The 18,483-nt window shown below is 53.0% G+C and overlaps 1 protein-coding gene across 23 annotated transcripts in view; it reads left to right on the top strand.

The window, feature by feature from the left end:
* The first annotated feature begins 4,799 nt into the window (after positions 1–4,799).
* FCHO1 (FCH and mu domain containing endocytic adaptor 1) overlaps positions 4,800–18,483 on the top strand; it is a 41,843-nt gene continuing 28,159 nt past the window's right edge. For 15 of the 23 annotated variants that reach the window (XM_054250637.2, XM_054250639.2, XM_078361787.1 and 12 more), the window contains exons 1-5: positions 4,800–4,870; positions 7,098–7,175; positions 11,089–11,133; positions 11,367–11,445; positions 11,882–11,958. In XM_054250637.2, coding sequence (XP_054106612.1) covers positions 11,932–11,958 — 27 coding nt within the window. In that variant the 5' untranslated portion in view covers positions 4,800–4,870; positions 7,098–7,175; positions 11,089–11,133; positions 11,367–11,445; positions 11,882–11,931. Of the gene's footprint in view, positions 4,871–7,097; positions 7,176–8,153; positions 8,217–11,088; positions 11,134–11,366; positions 11,446–11,881; positions 11,959–18,483 lie in introns of those variants that run through there. The other 8 variants (XM_054250628.2, XM_054250631.2, XM_078361786.1 and 5 more) reach the window with 5 other exon arrangements.

Raw genomic sequence — 18,483 nt, forward strand, 5'->3', positions numbered from 1 at the left:
AAGTTGGCCTCAACCTCCAGGAGAAGCAGGGAGCCTTTGGGCTCTGTTTGTGACACTGGACCCCTGAGTTTTCTTCCCTGGCCTGCTCCGCCCCAGGCACCCCAGACAGACCTGCCCTGTTTCATCCTGCCCTCCCCATCCCCAACAGCATCCCTTGGGATCTGGGCCCAGGGCAGGTGTGAGCTTTGGTACCAGCACAGCCATGTCAAGTTCTGCCTCTGACACATGTGTGCTGTGTGACTTCAGAGAGTAGCTTGCTTTCCCTGAGCTCAGTTTCCCCTGGCACAGGCTTGGGAGAGGAGTGTCTGGCGGAGTGTGGAGGCAGTTCAGACCTCACCTGACAGGTGTGGATGTTACCAGGGCCCCCAGGAAGCGCCCAGGCTGGAGGGGGAGGGGCAATGCCTAACACAACATACCGGTCCTGGGGAATCAGCACTGGCTTGGAAAGCCAGATGGGTTTTCAGGAGCCTGGGAAGCCAGCTGGAGGGCTTCTTGGAGGAGGTTATCACATAGGAACGAAGAGCTAAAGGTGGGACAGGAGCCTGGAAGGCCAGAAGGTGGGCTTCCTGGAGGAGAGGACCAAATAGGAACTAAGAGCTCAAGGTAGGAAAGTTACCAGTCAGATTGGCCCTGAGGTGGAACTGCTTTTGTGCCTTGAGCGGGATGGAGACAGATGAGGGCAGGAACTTAGGCAGGGCTGGATCCCGGAAGCATGACGGGCTGCTGAGAGGGGTTTGCAGTTTTTACCAAGAGTGCTGGGAAGTCTGGTGAGTGTTCCCAGCTGGCGAAGGGGATCAGTTTCTGCCTGAAACCCTGCTGTGGGTCCGAGTTAAACATTCTGGAATTGCTACACACGTGCACTGCAGTGGAACAGCTGAGCCATGAAGGTGAGGAGGACAGGTGAGTCTCAAACTTGGGGCTTAGCCTGGGAGGGTTGTTGGCTTCACCCAGGAAGGAATTCGAGGGTGAGTCAAGGGTGTTCAATAGCAACTTTTTTTTTTTTTAGACAGGATCTTACTGTCAAGCCCATGTTGGAGTTCAGTGGCATGACCTTGGCTCACTGCAGGCTCCAGGAGTATTCCCACCTCAGCCTCCTGCGAAGCTTGGACCACAGGCATGTGCCACCATGCTCAGCTAATTTTTTGTACTTTTTTTTTTTTTTGAGATGGGGTCTTGCTCTGTCGCCCAGGCTGGAGTGCAATGGCAAGATCTCTGCTCACTGCTCCCTCTGCCTCCCGGGCTCAAGGGATCCTCCCACCTCAGCCTCCCAGGTATCTGGGACTACAGGCACATGCAATTGACCCAGGTAATTTTTTGTATTTTTGGTAAAGACAGGGTTTCACCATTTTGCCCAGGCTGGTCTTAAACTCCTGAGTGCATGTGATCTGCCTGCGTGGGCCTCCCAAAGTGCTGAGATTACCAGTGTGAGCCACCACATTTGGCATGATCTTTGTATTTTTTTTGTAGAGATGGGGTTTGGCCATGTTGCCCAGGCTGGTAAACAACAATTTTTTTTTCTTTTTCTTTTCCTTTTTCTTTTTTTCTTTCTTTTTTTTTTTTTTGAGATGGAGTTTAGCTCTTGGCGTGTAATGGCATGATCTCAGCTCACTGCAACCTCCACCTCCTGGGTTCAAGCAATTCTCCTGCCTCAGCCTCCCAAGTAGCTGGGATTACAGGGGCTCACCACCATGCCTGGCTACTTCTTGTATCTTTAGTAGACATAGGGCTTTGCTATGTGGGCCAGGCTGGTCCCAAACTCCTGACCTCAGGTGATCTGCCCGCCTCGGCCTCCCAAAGTGGTAATATCATAGGTGTGAGCCTCCATGCCTGGCCTTTTTTTTTTTTTTTTTTTTTTGAGACAGAGTGTCATTCTGTCACCCAGGTGGAGTGCAATGGCACCACTTGGCTTACTGCAACCTCCACCTCCCAGGATCAAGCAATTCTCGTGCCTTAGCCTCTCAAGTAGCTGGGACAACAGGTGCCTGCTACCAGGCTTGGCTTATTTTTATTTTTATTTTTGAGACAGAGTCTCACTGTTGCTCAGGCTGGAGTGTAGTGGCGTGATAACAGCGCACTGAGGCCTCCAACTCCCTGGCTCAAGCAATCCTCCAGCCTCAGCTCCCAAATAGCTGGGATTATAGGTATGTGCCGTCTCAAGAAAACAAACAAAAAAACCCCCTAAACCTGACAGATGCTACTTCCGCCAGGAAATCAAGGTCAACGCCAGCAGAATAGGTCAAGCTGACAATTTGTACGTTTGATATGGTGTGATGAGATGGGTGCTTCACCTCTGTTTGACCCTGAGAAAAACATCCTTGATGGAGGGACAGTCTATAGAACAGCTGACCACCGTTCCTCAAAACTGTCACCAAAAACAAGACAGTTTGACAAACAGTCACACCCAGAAGAGCCTAAAGAGACATGAGTCAATGTCATGTATGATTCTAGGATAAAAAAAGACATACCAGTGGAAGGTGATAATTACAGGGGAGGCGGGCTGGGCGCAGCGGCTCACGCCTGTAATCCCAGCACTTTGGGAGGCCGAGCCAGGCGGATCATGAGGTCAGGAGTTCGAGACCAGACTGGTCAATATGGTGAAACCCCAGCTGTACTAAAAATACAAAAATTAGCCGGGCGTGCTGGCACTCGCCTGTAGTCCCAGCCACTGGGGAGGCTGAGGCAGACGAATCGCTTGGACCTGGGAGGCGGAGATTGCAGTGAGTCGAGATCAGGCCATTGCACTCCAGCCTGGGCAACAGAACGAGACTCTGTCTCAAAAAATATATAAATAAATAATACAGAAAAAAATAATTGGAGAAGCTGGCTGTGGGGTATACTGGAACTTTCTGTACTGTCTTCACAATAATTCTATAAATCTAAAACTGCTCCAAAATAAAAGCTTTATTGGGAAAAATAAAAAAAAGGAACTGGCCAGGTGCCATGCTTCATACCTGTTGTCCCAGCACTTTGGAAGGCTGAGTCAGGAGGATCGCTTAAGCCTGGGAGTTTGAGGCTGCAATGAACTATGATCACGCCACTGCACTCCAGCCTGGGCAACTGAGCAAGACCCCATCTCTAAAAAAGAAAGAACAACGATAGTTGCCTTGGAGAACAGGGATTGTCTAGGGCTGGGATGGAGGGAACGAGAAACACAAATAGGAAACTGAGGCAGCTTCCAGACTGAAGACAATTGGGTCTTTGCCCAGACTCCTGTGGGGTGCAGGAAAATAGACAATTTGGAACTGTTTCAGAGACACTGAATCCACAGGATGGAACGCCGGTGATGAAGGAAGAGAAGATGCTCTCAAGGCCTCCCAAGCTTCTGGTCCATGCTCCTGGACTGCTCTGACTGAGCCTGGGAGGCTGGTGGAGGGGCAAGAGGCGATCAGCTGGGTGCCCTGTCCCTAGGTGAAGGGTTGAATGGGGGACTGGCAGGTGTTGTGTAAGTTTCTGTTTTCTTTTTCTTTTTTTGAGACGGAGTCTCGCTGTGTCGCCCAGGCTGGAGTGCAGTAGGTGGCGCGATCTTGGCTCACTGTAACTTCCACCTCCCCAGCTCAAGCGATTCTCCTGCCTCAGCCTCCCAAGTAGCTGGGATTACAGGTGTGCGTCACCATGCCCAGTTAATTTTTTTGTATTTTTAATAGAGACAGAGTTTCACCATGTTAACCAGGTCTCAAACTCCTGACCTCAAGTGATCCACCTGCCTCGGCCTCCAAATGTGCTGAGATTACAGGCGCTCACCATCACACCGGCTTTTTTTTTTTTTTTTTTTTTTTTTTGTATTTTTAGTAGAGACAGGGTTTTGCCACACTTACTGGTGTCGAACTCCTGGCCTCAAGTGATCCATTCGCCTCATCTGCCCGAAGTGCTGGGATTACAGGCATAAACCATTGTGCCCGGCGTTGTGTAAGCTTCATTAGGGCCCAGCTAACGGGGACGAGGATGGCAGCTTCTCAGAATGTCATATGAGCTGGACGCCGTGGCTCACACCTGTAATCCCAGCACTTTGGGAGGCCGAAGCAGGCAGATCACCTGAGGTCAGGAGTTCGAGACCAGCCTGGCCAACATGTTGACACCCTGTCTCTATCAAAAATGCGAAAAATTAGCCTAGGGTGGTGCTGGGCACCTGTAATCCCAGCTACTCAGGAGACTGATGCAGGAGAATCGCTTGAACCCGAGGGGCTGAGGTTGCAGTGAGCGGAGATCGCGCCATTGCACTCCAGCCTGGACGACAAGAGCAAAACTCTTGTCGCAAAAAAAAAAAAAAAAAGAACTGTCATATGGCCGATTAAGGGAATGACCTCCTCTGCCAGTGGCCGGATTCCGAGACTGCCCTGGGCCAGCTGCCAGACTTGTTGTATGGCCTACAAGCAAGACCTAGCCCTCTCTGAGCCTGATTTCCCATCTGTAAAATAAATACCAATAATGTCCCGCTTACAGGCTTGTGGAGGAGGGGGGTCATCAAATGAGCCCTGTCTAGGCGCTCAGTAAACGTTGGTCGCTCCTTACCACTTACCATCGAGTCTCAGGGGGAAAGAGTGGCGCCTGTCTCTTTAAATTATGCAAATAGACTGCGGGTGGTGTAAGGGGGGGGAATATAAAAAGGATCCTGATCTACGGCTGGGCCAATCACCGCGCTGGGTTGGCGGAGCTGGCCGCCTAAATGGCCCAATGGCGGACCGCGCGGGATCAGAGCCCGCCTCTGCCTACCGGCGCCGTCACTGGGGTGGGGACTTTCTAGGCCACGCCCCAGGGGCGGAGCCAGCCGGCAGCCGCGCCGCAGCCTCGGAGGGAGGGGCGGGGCGGGCTCGGGTGTCAGCGACCAAGCCGCAGGTGGCGGCGAGCGCGGGGCTTGGCCCGAGCTCAGGAGGTGAGTGCTGCCCCCTGGACCCCCATGGGGCGTCCTGGCCCGCGCAGCCTCCCACGCGCACCGTACCCTGCAGCCCCGGAGGCTGCGGAGGGCAAAGGCGCGGCGGGACTGGCGGGATGGAGAGCAGGGGGTGGGGGTACGCGGCGGGTGCCCCGGCTTCCCCCCACCAGTGTTAATCGGGGGTCCACACTACAGGCGGAAATGGGGACAGCTCCCCAAATCCCGTCTCCTGGCCTAGAACCCAGAGTGCACGGGGGCGGTGGCGACGACGCGAGACCCCTCCCCAAATCCTTTTATTCTAAGCCTAAGTCTGGGTTCTGGGGCTGCAAAGATGGGGGCGCCGCTCCTCTTCCAGCCTGGAACGCTGGGCGGCGGCTCTGGTGGAGACCACCCCTAAATTCCTTCTTCACAGCTCCGGCCTGCAGACCCCCAGGGACCGAGATGAGGGACCCACTTCTCTTTTCCTCCAGGCCTGGTGGCTGGAGGAACTGGGAGGTCCCCTGGTCCCTCTAATCTGCCCCATCCCAGCGCCCCACCTCAAGGATGGGGTAGGGGGCGTTTACTGGCATATTCTGTGGGGACCCCGAGGTTGGAATTTTGGGGAGGAGGTCAGCATGGGGTCCCCTGCCTGGCACGGATTAGCCAGACCAGGCCTCGAAGGGCCTGGAGTGTGGACTTGGGGGGGGTCCCTCTCTCACTGAGGGGAGGTGTACAGCTAGCATCTGTTCCTGGGGATTAAAATAAATCGAGGTAAATTAGGATCTTGCCAGAGGCTGGCTGTGAGTGGGGTGCGGAGGAGGCTTGGGGGGTGGGGGGCCCTCCATCTGCCTTGGATCCCCCAAGTCACCTGCCCCAGTCGCATTGGGGACCGGGAGGCAGTGTTGAATGGACCTGCCTCACTGGTGACCTTGGGCAGGCGACAGCACCTTTCTGAACCTCCGTTTCCTCTTTTGAAAATTGAGGTTGGGAGCTTCAGACCCTGCATTTTGCAGATTCTGAACTCACCCAGCCCACCTTTTGTCCGATGGTGATTCACTCTTCTGCTTAACATGTGGGTGGTTTGGGGTCCTGAGAACATTGGGTTGAGGACCCTCCCACAGTACCTTGCTATTCTCTGAGCCTCAGTTTACTGCATTGAAAAATGGGTTGATGATGACACCCTGATACTCAGGTTGGGGGCATAGGGGCAGGGAGTAAAACATAGGACCGAGCTGCAATCGTCGGGACAGGGCTTAGCCACCCTGGCCTCACTGGTGGGGCCACCTAGGGCACACCCTGACCCACATACCGTCACCCACGCCAGGGGTGAAGCTGTTCTTGGGTTGGGTCCTGGGCAGGAGGAGGTGGGAGTTGCCAGGCCAGCTCATCCCCTGTCCCCCTCCCAGTGGTGGGCACAGGGCTGGGAGTCTGACACCTCCAGATTTGAATTTGCCTCTGCCTGTGTGTGTGTGTTCACTTGGTGTCTTGGTGTGTTCTTCTGTGAAATGGGCTGAATTCCTCTGGGAAGATGAGAGGAGTCTGTAGGAGGAGGCGAGCTCTGTAAATACAGACATGATCATTATAATATTAATGACAATATTAGCAGTGCTCATTAAATGGGGTCACTGCTGAGCAGGAGGAGGGTGGGGAAGGGGGAGTCTGCCAAGAATGTTGCCTGAGGAGACTCCAGCGTCTGGGAAATGTAGGTACACAGTCGGCACACAATAGATGTTTGCCAAATGAAGTGAGGGAAAGGGAGGGGACTCGTGGGGAGGGCAGAAAATTCCTGAGAATCCCTAGCTCAGATTCCCACTTGGTGGCTGGAGTCGCTATGTGACTGGGGGCATGTGACTCAGTTTCCCCATTGTGGTCAAGATAAGACTGCCTCGAGATGCAGTGGCAAGAATCAAGCCAGACTGTGTTAAGTGATCGCAGCCCAGGTGGCTTAGTCAAGGGGGAGATGTGACATTGTAGGTCATTGAAACAGCATGCATGGTACCCACTTGAACCAAGTGACCGGTCAGTGGGAAGGATGAGAAAACCCTTGCTCCTGGCCTACTGTGTGCACACTGGGGTCCAAGAGAGAGGGAAATGCCAGATCCTGGAAGGTCAGGAGTGGTCCAAGGTCATCGGCAAGTCAGCAGCTCCGGACTCCCAGCCAGGCACCACCTGATTCCCAGGGTGGGAGCTCCGGTCTTGCCTTTGTTGCTGATGTGGTTCCTACTTTGTTTTATCTCTTCCGTCTCAGCCCCAGGTTTGCAAGACTTGGTGCCGGGAAGGCAGGATGGGGCCCTGAGTCAGCTGGCAGTGTGCTGTGTGACCTTGGGTAAGTCTCCAGCCCTCTCTGGGCTTTGTGCTGGCTTTGTACAGGCTGGGAGACTTGGGCTCTAGCAGAGCTGACTACAGCAGACCCGACAAGCCCAACGTCTCAGGCTCACAGTGCTTTTAGGGGCCCCCAGGGTGATGTTTTCACTGCTTTTAAAATCAGAAGGGAAAAAGAATGAACTTCTGGGTTGAAGGAAGCATTTTTCTGTATAACATTAATATATTTGTCTTTATGCCAATGCAGTAGTAAAATATAGTTTTGTTTTGTTTTTTTTGAGAGAGTCTCACTCAGTCACCCAGGCTGGAGTACAGTGGTGTGATCTCAGCTCACTGCAACCTCTGCCTCCCGGGTTCAAGCAATTCTCCTGCCTCAGCCTCCCAAGTAGCTGGGATTACAGGCATGTGCCACCACACCCGGCTAACTTTTGTATTTTTAGTAGAATCGGGGTTTCACCATGTTGCCCAGGCTGTTCTCGAACTCCTGGGTTCAAGTGATCCACCTGCCTTGGCCTCCCAAAGTGTTGGGATTCCAGGCATGAGCCAACACGCCCGGACTAAAATATAATTTTAAATTCCTTTTGTAGTGAATACAAAATGTAACGAATACAAAAATGTCTTCCCCTTTCTGAGCGCGTTTCCCTCTCCGAGCCTCAGTTTACCCTGTCTATGAAGTGGGTATTGTTGCACGTCAGGATGGTGAGATGTTGAATGTCTGGGCCAGGGTAGGTGCACAGCTAGTTCCCAGTTTTTTTCGTGATTATTATTTGTTCGGTAAGAACAGACCTAGGTTCAGGCTGGGGGGCCCCAGGTTCAGGCGTCTGTTTGCTCACCCATGGCCTATGTAGTTCCAGGGAGGTCCCATGGGTGCCAATCGGGCGGGGGAGGTAAGGTGGCGGTTGGATGGTAGGCGGGGCGGGGTGAGCTTCCTGTCCCCCCCATGCACACAAGCCTCCAACTTGGCGCTGACGGAAGTGGCCTTGTGGCCGTCTCCTGGCGCCTGCCTCATCAGACGGGGGCCCCATCCCACTCGCTACCCTGTCCGGTGAGTTTGAACCCTGGCCGGTAGATACCCATCACCTCTCCTTGCCCCCTCCACTCAGGAGCAGAAGGGAGGCCCCTCTGCTTGGGGCCTGGGTTTCAGGAGAAGTAGCAGGTGTCACTTCCTGGGCTGGCCAAGGCCAAGGCCTGCGTGGGGCTACCCGTTGCCCTGTCCCCCGTCCCCCATTCCAGCTGTGAGTGGTGGTTTGGGTTGGGGCAGGGCAGCAGTGGGGGCTTGGAAACCTAGAGAGCCACGCGTGATGGTTTCAAACAGGAGGTCATTGGCAAAGAGACCAGGGGCAAAATCACAGTCAGCCGGGACCAATGACGGACCTCCCTGTGCCTCAGTTTCCCTCGTAACGTTGAGATTGCATCTCAGGGATGGCGTGAAGGTTGGCTGAACGGATGTGTGTGAATAGTTGGGTAGAGGGTCGCACACAGGCTGGTGCTCCGTGTGTATCTGTTTGCCAGGGGTGGGGTGGGTGAGGCAATCATTGAAACTGTAAAAACAGTAGTGAGATTCTTGGTTTCTGGGGAACTTGGGCTCTGTGGCTCCTGGGATCTTCTAGAACAATGTTGGTCACAGGACTTTCTCATCAGTGCCATCCAACACAGCAGCCACCGGCCTCATGTAGCTTCTGAGCCTTGGAAGGGAGGCTGGCGCAGGTGAGGAGTTGGGCATGTAATTGTATTTAATTTTGGGGTGTGTGTGCGTGTGTGTGTGTGTGTGTGTGTGAGAGAGAGAGAGAGAGAGACAGGGTCTCACTCCATCACCCAGGCTGGAATGCAGTGGCATGATCTCAACTCACTACAACCTCTGCCTCTGAGGTTCAAGCGAGCCTTGTGCCTCAGCCTCCCAAGTAGCTGGGACTACAGGCATGCGTCACCATGCCTGGCTGATTTTTGTATTTTTTGGTAGAGATGGAGTTTTGCCATGTTGGCCAGGCTGGTCTCGAACTCCTGACCTCAAGTGATCTGTCCACCTCAGCCTTCCAAAGTCCTGGGATTACAGGTGTGAGCCACCGTGTCCAGCCAGTTGTATTTAATTTTACTTGGTTTAACATTAATATAAGCCGACCGCGGTGGCTCACGCCTGCAATCCCAGCACTTTGGGAGGTTGAGGCGGGTTGGTCACCTGAGGTCGGGAGTGAGACCAGCCTGACCAACATGGAGAAACCCCATCTCTACTAAAAATACAAAATTAGCCAGGCATGGCAGTATCACCAGATACTGGGAGGCTGAGGCAGGAGAGGTGGAGGTTGCAGTGAGCCGAGATCTCGCCACTGCACTCCAGCCTAGCCAACAAGAGCGAAACTCCATCTCAAAAAAAAAAACAACAAACATACAAATCATTAATACAAGAATTAAGACCAGGGGTGGTAGCTCATGGCTGTAATTCCAGCATTTTGGGAGGCCCAGGTGGGAAGATCACTTTAGTGCAGGAGTTTAAGACTAGCCTAGGCAATGCTAGTGAGACCTAGTTTCTACAAAAAAAAATTTTTTTTTAAATTAATTGGGCATGAAGTCCCCGCTACTCAGGTGGCTGAGATGGGGGATCACTTGAACCTGGGAAGTTGAGGCTGCAGTGAGCTGTGATTGCACCACTGCACTCCAGCCCTGGGCAACAGAGCAAGACCCTGTCTCCGAAAAAAAGAAAAAGAAAAAACAGTTAATTCACCATTTGGGGCTAGTGGTTCCTGCCAGTCAGCACAGCTCTAAGGGATCTGGAGATGCTTAGGGTCCCGGTCATGGATAAAAGCTAAGACATGATATGGGAATTTAGAGCATTTCCCGTGGGGATGTCAGTATAGCATGCTCACCACCCTACCCCTGCCACCAAATTAGGTTTCCTAAGGGGCCACAGTAGGGGCCGGAGTTTTTCAGGGGCCCTGTTGTTAACCAGTGCAAGGTTAGGAATGTTTGTTGAAACAAACAATTTTTTGCCCAGCGAACTCCTATTCATCCTTTAAAACCCCAAGTCCCATGAACCCTCCTTTAGTCTAGGCTCTTGTGGACCTTGTCCCTCCATCTGGCTCAGCCCTGACCATGCAGGACAGGGGTAGCTGTGTCCAGCTCTGTCCCTCTAGACTGGGGACTCCTGCAGGGCCAGGCCCATGGCTGAATCAACTCAGGGACCCTGACATTATGCTATCCAGGGTGGGCATACGGGAGGTCTGAGGTGACTCACAGAAGCCCCAGGACTGGAGGGTGAGTGATACTGGGTCCAATTAAACTTTCTTTCTTTCTTTTCTGAGACAGAGTCTGGCTGTGTCACCAGGCTGGAGTGCAATGGCACAATCTCAGCTCACTGCAACATTCCTCTCCTGGGTTCAAGCGATTCTCCGGCCTCAGCCTCCTGAGTAGCTGGGATTACAGGCGCGCGCCACCACGCCCGGCTAATTTTTGTATTTTTAGTAGAGACAGGGTTTCACCACAATGGCCAGGCTGGTCTTGAACTCCTGACCTCAAGTGATCCGCCCACCTTGGCCTCCCAAAGTGCTGGGATTACAGGTGTGAGCCACCGTGCCTAAACTAGCTTTCAAGATGAGCTAAACTGAGGTGCATAGAGGGGCAGCCTTGCCCAAGGTCTTGCTCTGTCCTTTCCTGGGGAGACCCTGGGAGCCTCCTAATCCTGTGGCCACCGGTCCCTGTCTCTCTTGCCACTGTGCCTCTCAGGCTCCCAGCTGCTACTGAGCTGCCTGCCGGGTCATGAATTATGAATGAGGCCCTCGGGCTCCAGTAACAAGCCTGGCCTCTAGCACATGCCAAGGACACTGCCTGTTCGTCCCCTGCCGGGCGGCCTGACCCAGCCTTTTCTGCAGATACCTGAGGTTCCCTGGCAAGATCCCTTCTAAGCATTCCTTCTTATTTTGCAGATGGGGAAACTGAGGCACAGAGCTGGACAGTGACTCAGACACAAGGTGAACACTGGCTTTCAAGGGCCGGGTTGGGAATTGTGGGGGCACCAGTGCCAGCTGGGGCATCACAATGAGGGGTGAGCTCTGACTCCCAAGAGGGTACATAAGGTGGGGACTGTTGTAGAGGAATTCAGAAGACCCCCCAAGGGACCCTTAGGGACACTTCAGGGACCCCAACCCCCATGTGGCTGATCACAGCCCCTACATCTGTTTCTCTTCAAATCCTTTTCCTACAGGAACCGCCTGGAGTGCAGCTGAGAGCTCAGCCAGTCGAGAGCGCAAATCTATCACTTCCTAGCTGTGTGATCTTGGCAAGTGGCTTCCCCTCTGGAGGCGGGGAGGGCTCAGTTTTCCCATCTGTGAAGTGGCTCAGAGCTTTCTTGCCAAGGTTGGGGGTCATCCAGTACTGCTCCTACCCATTGCTATGAACTCTTATACATACCTTAAAACCCCACATTCCATGCCCCCTCCTCCAATCTAGACTCCCTCAGCTCTTGTCCCCCCACCTAGTCCAGTCCTGACTCTGTGGAACTAAGGGCATCTGTTTCTTGTTCTGTCCCCTTTACTGGAGCTACTTGGGACCAGCACCAGGGCCGAATTATCTCTGGGGTGCTGGCATGGTCTTAGCAATGGGGCTTTCAGTTCCTCCTTCATCCTTTCTCTCCCTCCTCTACAGGGAGGGACTTTCCCCCTCAACAGGCCCATACTGGCAATAACTCTGTAAGTCAAACTTGCCTCTCTCTTTAGACAGGCAGTGGACGGGGCCTGCGGGGGTCTCTGGGGGACCCAGAGATCATCAGGATGTCGTATTTTGGGGAGCATTTTTGGGTAAGACCTACTCTTATTTTGGTGGGGGATCCTGACAGGGCTTCAGGGACTTTTATGGAGATGGGGGGACTGGGTGAATTATTGTAGGTAGAGTCTTGGACAGGAAGGTCTGCAAGGGATGCAAGTTAACGTGGGAAGAGTCAGGCTGGGTTTGAATCCACACCCACCCCAGACCTCACAGGCCTTACGACCTTGGGCAAGTCATAGCTTGTGTCATAGGGAGACCAAGGCCCAGAGCAGGAACATCTTACCTGAAGCTGCCCCATGAAAAAGTGCAGAGTCAGCACTCAAACCCAGGGCCAAAATGAACTTCCAGGACTCAGGGTCATTCCAGCCAGGGAATTTCCACCCCCTTCCCATCCTGGAGAATTGGGGGGTTTTCCTGACCTAGCCAATCATGGCCTGTGCACCCCTCCACTGCCTAGGTTGGAGATCACCTACTATAGCCCAAGGGGTGCTGAGTGAGACAGATTTGTTTTCATTCATTCATTTCCTCCCTCCCTGCCACTGTGACCTCATCCCCAGCTCTCCCTAGGAGAGGCTGGGGCCTCCAAGAGAATCCATCCCAGCCCCAGCCCCAGCCCCAGCCCCAGCCCCAGCCCCAAGGGAGGAGTCCCCAGTCTGGGGGACCCAGAGCCAGCTTAGACACCTCCAGCCCTGCAGGACCAGGGCCGGACCCAGCCTTGGTGAGGGTGGGGGTGTCTCATAGTGGGAACCAGGACACAACAGAGTCATGTTTGCTGTGGGACAGCCTGGGCAAAAGACTAGGAGCATGACATTGAGTGGCAAGTTAAGGAAACAGGGACTCCTCCTGCGGAGCCAGGATAACGGGGTACCACAAAGGATGGGCGAACAGGGGAGAGCCCAGGAGTCAGGGAAGAACCGGGGCAGAAAGCCCCTTCCCCAGTTGCGGTCCCTGAGCTTGCAGCTAGGAAGCTTGTTGCTAGGTGACTGGTTGTCCCTGGCAACAAGCCCCACCTCCTGCCCTTGCTCCCTCCCCAGCTGGGGCTCCTCTTCCTGGCGCTTGCTTTCTTAAAGGGGCCGCACTCCCTTGCCACCTGGAGGGGTGTGACCTCTGCCCTCTCTCCGAAGGTCAGACTCCTCGATTTTCCCCTGAAAGGCTGTGTGACCCCAGCAAGGGCTACATCTCTGAGCGCCTTAGTACTGCTGTGTAATGGAGGTGACCGTCTGAGGATCAGAAGTCACCCACATGTTGGAACCCCGACAGTGGCACCTACCTTTATTTTAAATCCTTTTTAATTGCGTGAGGCGTGCGGGGCTCGCTGCAGAAAATTCAGATCAGCAGAGAGAAAATAGAAACCGCCCCCGACTTCCCCACCCCACCCAAAGATATCCTGGTTAAGTTTTGAGTTCAGGATTCGAATTGGGCTCTGCTGGGAGCCCTTGAGAAAAGGGCTTTACCAGCCTGAACCTCCGTTTCCCCAAGTGGGAAAAAGGAATGAAATTCCTGTACCGCCACTCCCACCCCACGCACCCCACGCACCCCACGCACCCCAGACTCGGGGGGGGGTTGTCACTCCCGTGACATCTGTCAATGGCAAGGTTTCTTTTCATCAGTTGTTATTGAAGCCGTCACAGATGCCTGGTTCTTTGCTGGGGGATACTGGGCGCTGATGTCTCAAAGGCGCTGTCATCAGGGGAGATTAAGCCAGACAGGGATGCCCCAGTCTCATCATGCCAGGGCAGGACCAAGGCATAGAGGGTACTAGGGAGCCATGGGGGAAGTGTGAGCAGGAGAGGGACATAAACAAACTCTGTTACAAAGACCATACTCTTGGCCAGGTGCGGTGGGTCACACCTGTCATCCCAGCACTTTGGGAGGCCGAGTGGGGCAGATCACCTGAGGTCAGGAGTGGGAGACCAGCCTGGCCAACATGGCAAAACCCCATCTCTGCTCAAATACAAAACTTAGCCGGGCATAGTGGCATGCGCCTGTAGTCCCAGCTACTCTGGAGGCTAAGGCACAAGAATCACTCGAACCTGGAAGGTGGAGGCTGCAATGAGTTTGCACCACTGCACTCCAGCCTGGGTGACGAGCGAGACTCTGTCTCAAAAAAAAAGACCCCACTCCGCTGACACGGAGGCAAGTCTGAAGTCTGGAAGTTCTGGTGGGAGAGATCAACCTGAGACAGCCCCTCCTAGGACCCTCAGCTGCCAGCCCAGTCCAAGGGAAGCAGACGCCGCTGGGGGTTTGCCAGGTCTGGGAAAAGGGCCAGCATTTGGCTCTGAGTCAGCCCCAGATGCTGGTCTGGGCGGTGGTGCCTGGTGCAGCCTCACCCGAGGATCTCCTGGGGCCAGTGCTGTGCCAGCCCCATCCCACCAAGACCCTTGGGAACTGGGTGCTGTTCTTTTCCCCACTTGTCACACAAGGAAGAAAACTGAGGCCAGAGAGGCAAAGTCACCAACCCAAAGTGACCTTGAACATATAAGGAGACTGGACACTTGAACTTTGAGAGTATGATTCCGAACACATGAAGAGGGAAACTATGGGCGGGGCGCGGTGGCTCATGCCTGTAATCCAAACACTTGGGGAGGCTGAGATGGCCGATCACCCGAGCCCAGGAGTTTGAGACCAGCCTGGGCAACATGGCAAGACCCCGTCTCTACTAAAAATACAAAAAAGTAGCCAGGCGTGGTGGTGTGCACCTGTGGTCCCAGCTACTTGGGAGGCTGAGGTGGGAGGATCGCTTGAGTCTGGGAGGCAGAGGTTGTAGTGAGCCAAGATCACACCACTGTACTCCAGCCTGGGTGACACAGTGAGACCCTGTCTCAAAGAAAAGAAGAGAGAAAATATATTCTTGGTGAGCTGGAGGGAGCAACAGTGAAGTGGGAAGGGGTTTGAGCAGGGTTAGGGAAGTTTCTAGAGCATGGGGCAATGATCCTTGAGAGCTGGAGGGATGTGGATGGGCAGAAGGAGATGCAGGCTGGGGAGCTGATGGCAGGAATAGCCGGGACAAAAGGCGTGCTGGTGGAAAGGCACTGCATGTCCTCGCTGTTTGCTGTTTTGTAGGTGAGGCTAGGAAGAGGCTAGGAGATGAGGCTGGAGCGTCATGGGCTCGGACTTCGGCATCTGGTGGGCAATAGGGAGCCATCGATGATTCTAGAGCGAAGTGTGACCATTGGGAGATTTGGGCTTGAGGCTGACCTGGGTCTGCCCCAGTCTTGGCTTCAGTTTCTTTGTCAGTGCAGCAGGAAACATCACCTAGTGGTGACCTCTGGCTTTAACCTTCAAGCTTCTGCCCAAGTGTGGTGGCTCATGCCTGTAATCCCAGCACCTTGGGAGGCTGAGATGGGAGGATTGCTTGAGTCCAGGAGTTCAAGACCAACCTGGGGCAACATAGTAAAACCCTGTCTCTACTAAAAATTAAAAAAATCAGCCAAGCGTGGTGGCACATGCCTGTGGTCCCAGCTACTTGGGAGACTGAGGTGGGAGGATCACTTGAGCCTGGGAATTGGAGGCTGCAGTGAGCCAAGATTGTGCTGCTGCACTCCAGCCGGGGAGACAGAGCAAGACCCTGTCTCAAATATAGAAAAATATGCCTGGTGTGGTGGCTGACGCCTGTAGTGTCAGCACTTTGGGAGGCTGAGGCGGGCGGATCACAAGGTCAAGAGATCGAGACCATCCTGGCCAACATGGTGAAACCCCATCTCTACTAAAAAAATACAAAAAATTATCTGGGTGTGGTAGGGTGCGCCTGTAGTCCCAACTACTTGGGAGGCTGAGGCAGGAGAATTGCTTGAACCCGGGAGCCAGCAATTGCAATGAGCTGAGATCGTGCCACTGCACTCCAGCCTGGCGCCTGGAGACACAGCAAGACTCTGTCTCAAAAAAAAAAAAAAAAGGAAAAAGAAAAGAAAAGAAAAATATATATAACATTCAAATATAGCATTCAAGCTTCCAGGTACCTGGGAGGGTGAACCGGCCGGTTGGAGGAGGATGCAGGAAACTACGATTTATGGAAAACCAGCCAAACGCTGCCAGAGCGATGGCTTCGCTGATAAGTGTTGGGACTTGAATAGCACGAGACCTCGCCACAAGCCTTCTTTTCCAGTATCATTACAAGACCTGATTTGGTGCTAAAATGTCCCCGGTTCCCTCAGACCCCAGCTGATGACCTTTTTTTGAGACAGAGTCTCTGTTGCCCAAGCTGGAGTGCAGTGGCGCGATCTCGGCTCACTGCAACCTCCACTTCCTAGGTTCAAGTGATTCTCCTGCCTCAGTCTCCTGAGTAGCTGGGGTTACAGGCACACGCCACCACACCTGGCTAATTTTTGTATTTGTAGTAGAGACAAGGTTTCACCATGTTGCCCAGGCTGGTCTTCAACTCCTGACCTCAGGTAATCTGCCTGTCTTGATCTCCCAAAGTGCTGGGACTACAGGTGTGAGCCACTGTGCCTAGCTTGATTACCCTTTTTTTTTTTTTTTTTTTTTTTTTTTTTTGAGATGGAGTCTTGCTATGTTGCCAGTCTGGAGTGCAGTGGTGCGATCTCAGCTCACTGCAACCTCTGCCTCCCGGATTCAAGTGATACCCCTTCCTGAGCCTCCTGAGTAGCTGGGGTTACAGGCGCGTGCCACCATGCTTGGCTATTTTTTGTATTTTTAGTAGAGACGAGGTTTCACCATATTGGCCAGGCTGGTCTCGATCTCCTGACCTTGTGATCTGCCTGCCTTGGCCTCCCAAAGTGCTGGGATTACAGGCTGAGCCACTGCGCCCGGCCTGATTACCATTTTTAATGAACAGCTTAGTAGTGTTCAGGTATGATACCCTTCCCAGGTGACAGAATCTGGCTGGGATTAAGATAGAGTTCTTGGCTCTTTTTCGCCTACTCCCTTCATATGGCAAAGGGTTCCCTTGAGAATGGCAGAATAAGTTGCCCTTTGACGTAAATGTCTTTGGGGAAGAAGCATAAGCAAATGTGAAACAAATGTTAACTATTAATAACCAATATTACGAATTAGCAAAAACGAGAGTTGCCTCCGGGGCTCTGGGGAGCAGTGACGTGGGTTATCTCGCTGCTTGCATCGTCCCCCTGTAGGAGGCGGATGTCTCCCAGGCTGTGGGGTACTGGCATGATTTTGGCTCACCACAACCTCTGCCTCCCGGGTTCAAGCAATTCTGCTTCAGCCTCTTGAGCAGCTGGGATTACAGGTGCCTGCCACCACGCTTGGCTCATTTTGCATTTTTAGTAGAGACGGGGTTTCACCATGTTGGCCAGGCTCGAACTCCTGACCTCAAATGATCAGCCCTCCTCAGCCTCTCAAAGTGCCAGGATTACAGGCGTGAGCCAGCACACCCAGCCTTCCTGCCCCATCTTAATGAGGAGCTGCTAAAAGCTCAGAGAGGGTCACACAACGAATCCCTGGACTGCCCCACTGTGACAACCCCAGAAACGGGAGGAAAGAGATTTTCTGCAAAGCATTCTCAGGCACCAGGGTAGATGCTCAGTTTCCACTGGCACTAGCAGGTAACAGCAGAATCATTTGTTAATTTATTCAACAGACTCAAATGCCCTTTCTGTCTCTCATTCTGTGCTGGGCTTTGCTGGGTCCTGGGAGAGAACTCAAACTTTGATCCTACTTTGGGTTCTCAGAGAAGGAGTTTCCATGTTGATAAGAACAGAAAACATAACTATAGTGACTTAAGCCACAGGGATTGTATTGGTTTATAAAATCAAATTATCATGGGGCAGTGTGGCTTTCAGGATGGGTTTGATCCAGCAACTCGATTCAACGGACTTTTTTTTTTTGTAGCTATTGTAAATGGGAAAACTTTCTTGATTTATTTTCAGCTATTTTATCATTGGTGAAATGCTACTATTTCCATATGTTGATTTTTGTATTTTGCAACTTAACTGAATTTGTTTATCAGTTCTAAGAGGTTTTTTTTTTTTGGTTTTTTTTTTTGAGATGGAGTTTTGCTCTTGTTGCCCAGGCTGGAGTGCAGTGGTGTGATCTCAGCTCACTGCAACCTCTGCCTCCCAGGTTCAAGCGATTCTCTTGCCTCAGCCTACTGAGTAGCTGGGATTACAGGCATATGCTACCACGCTCAGCTAATTTTGTATTTTTAGCAGAGATGGGGTTTCTCCATGTTGGTCAGCCTGGTCTCGAACTCCTGACCTCAGGTGATCTGCGCTCCTCGGCCTCCCAAAGTGCTGGGATTACAGGCATGAACCGCTGTGCCCAGCCAGTTCTAGGAGTTTTTTGGGGGGAATGTTTAGTCCTTTCTATACATAAGATCATGTCACAAAGAGAGACTACTTGTCTTCTTTCTTTCCAATTTTTTTCCTTTTTTTCCTGAGACAGTCTTGCTCTGTCACCCAGAGCTGGAGTGCAATGGTGCCATCTCAGCTCCCTGCAACCTCTGCCTCCCGGGTTCAACCAAATCTCCTGCCTCAACCTCCCGAGTAGCTGGGATTACGGGCATTCACCACCATGCCCGGCTGATGTAGAGACGGGGTTTCACCATGTTGGCCAGGCTGGTCTCGAACTCCTGACCTCGTGAT

The sequence above is a fragment of the Callithrix jacchus genome, chromosome 22 (assembly GCF_049354715.1).
Source record: "Callithrix jacchus isolate 240 chromosome 22, calJac240_pri, whole genome shotgun sequence".
Taxonomy (NCBI): domain Eukaryota; kingdom Metazoa; phylum Chordata; class Mammalia; order Primates; family Cebidae; genus Callithrix; species Callithrix jacchus.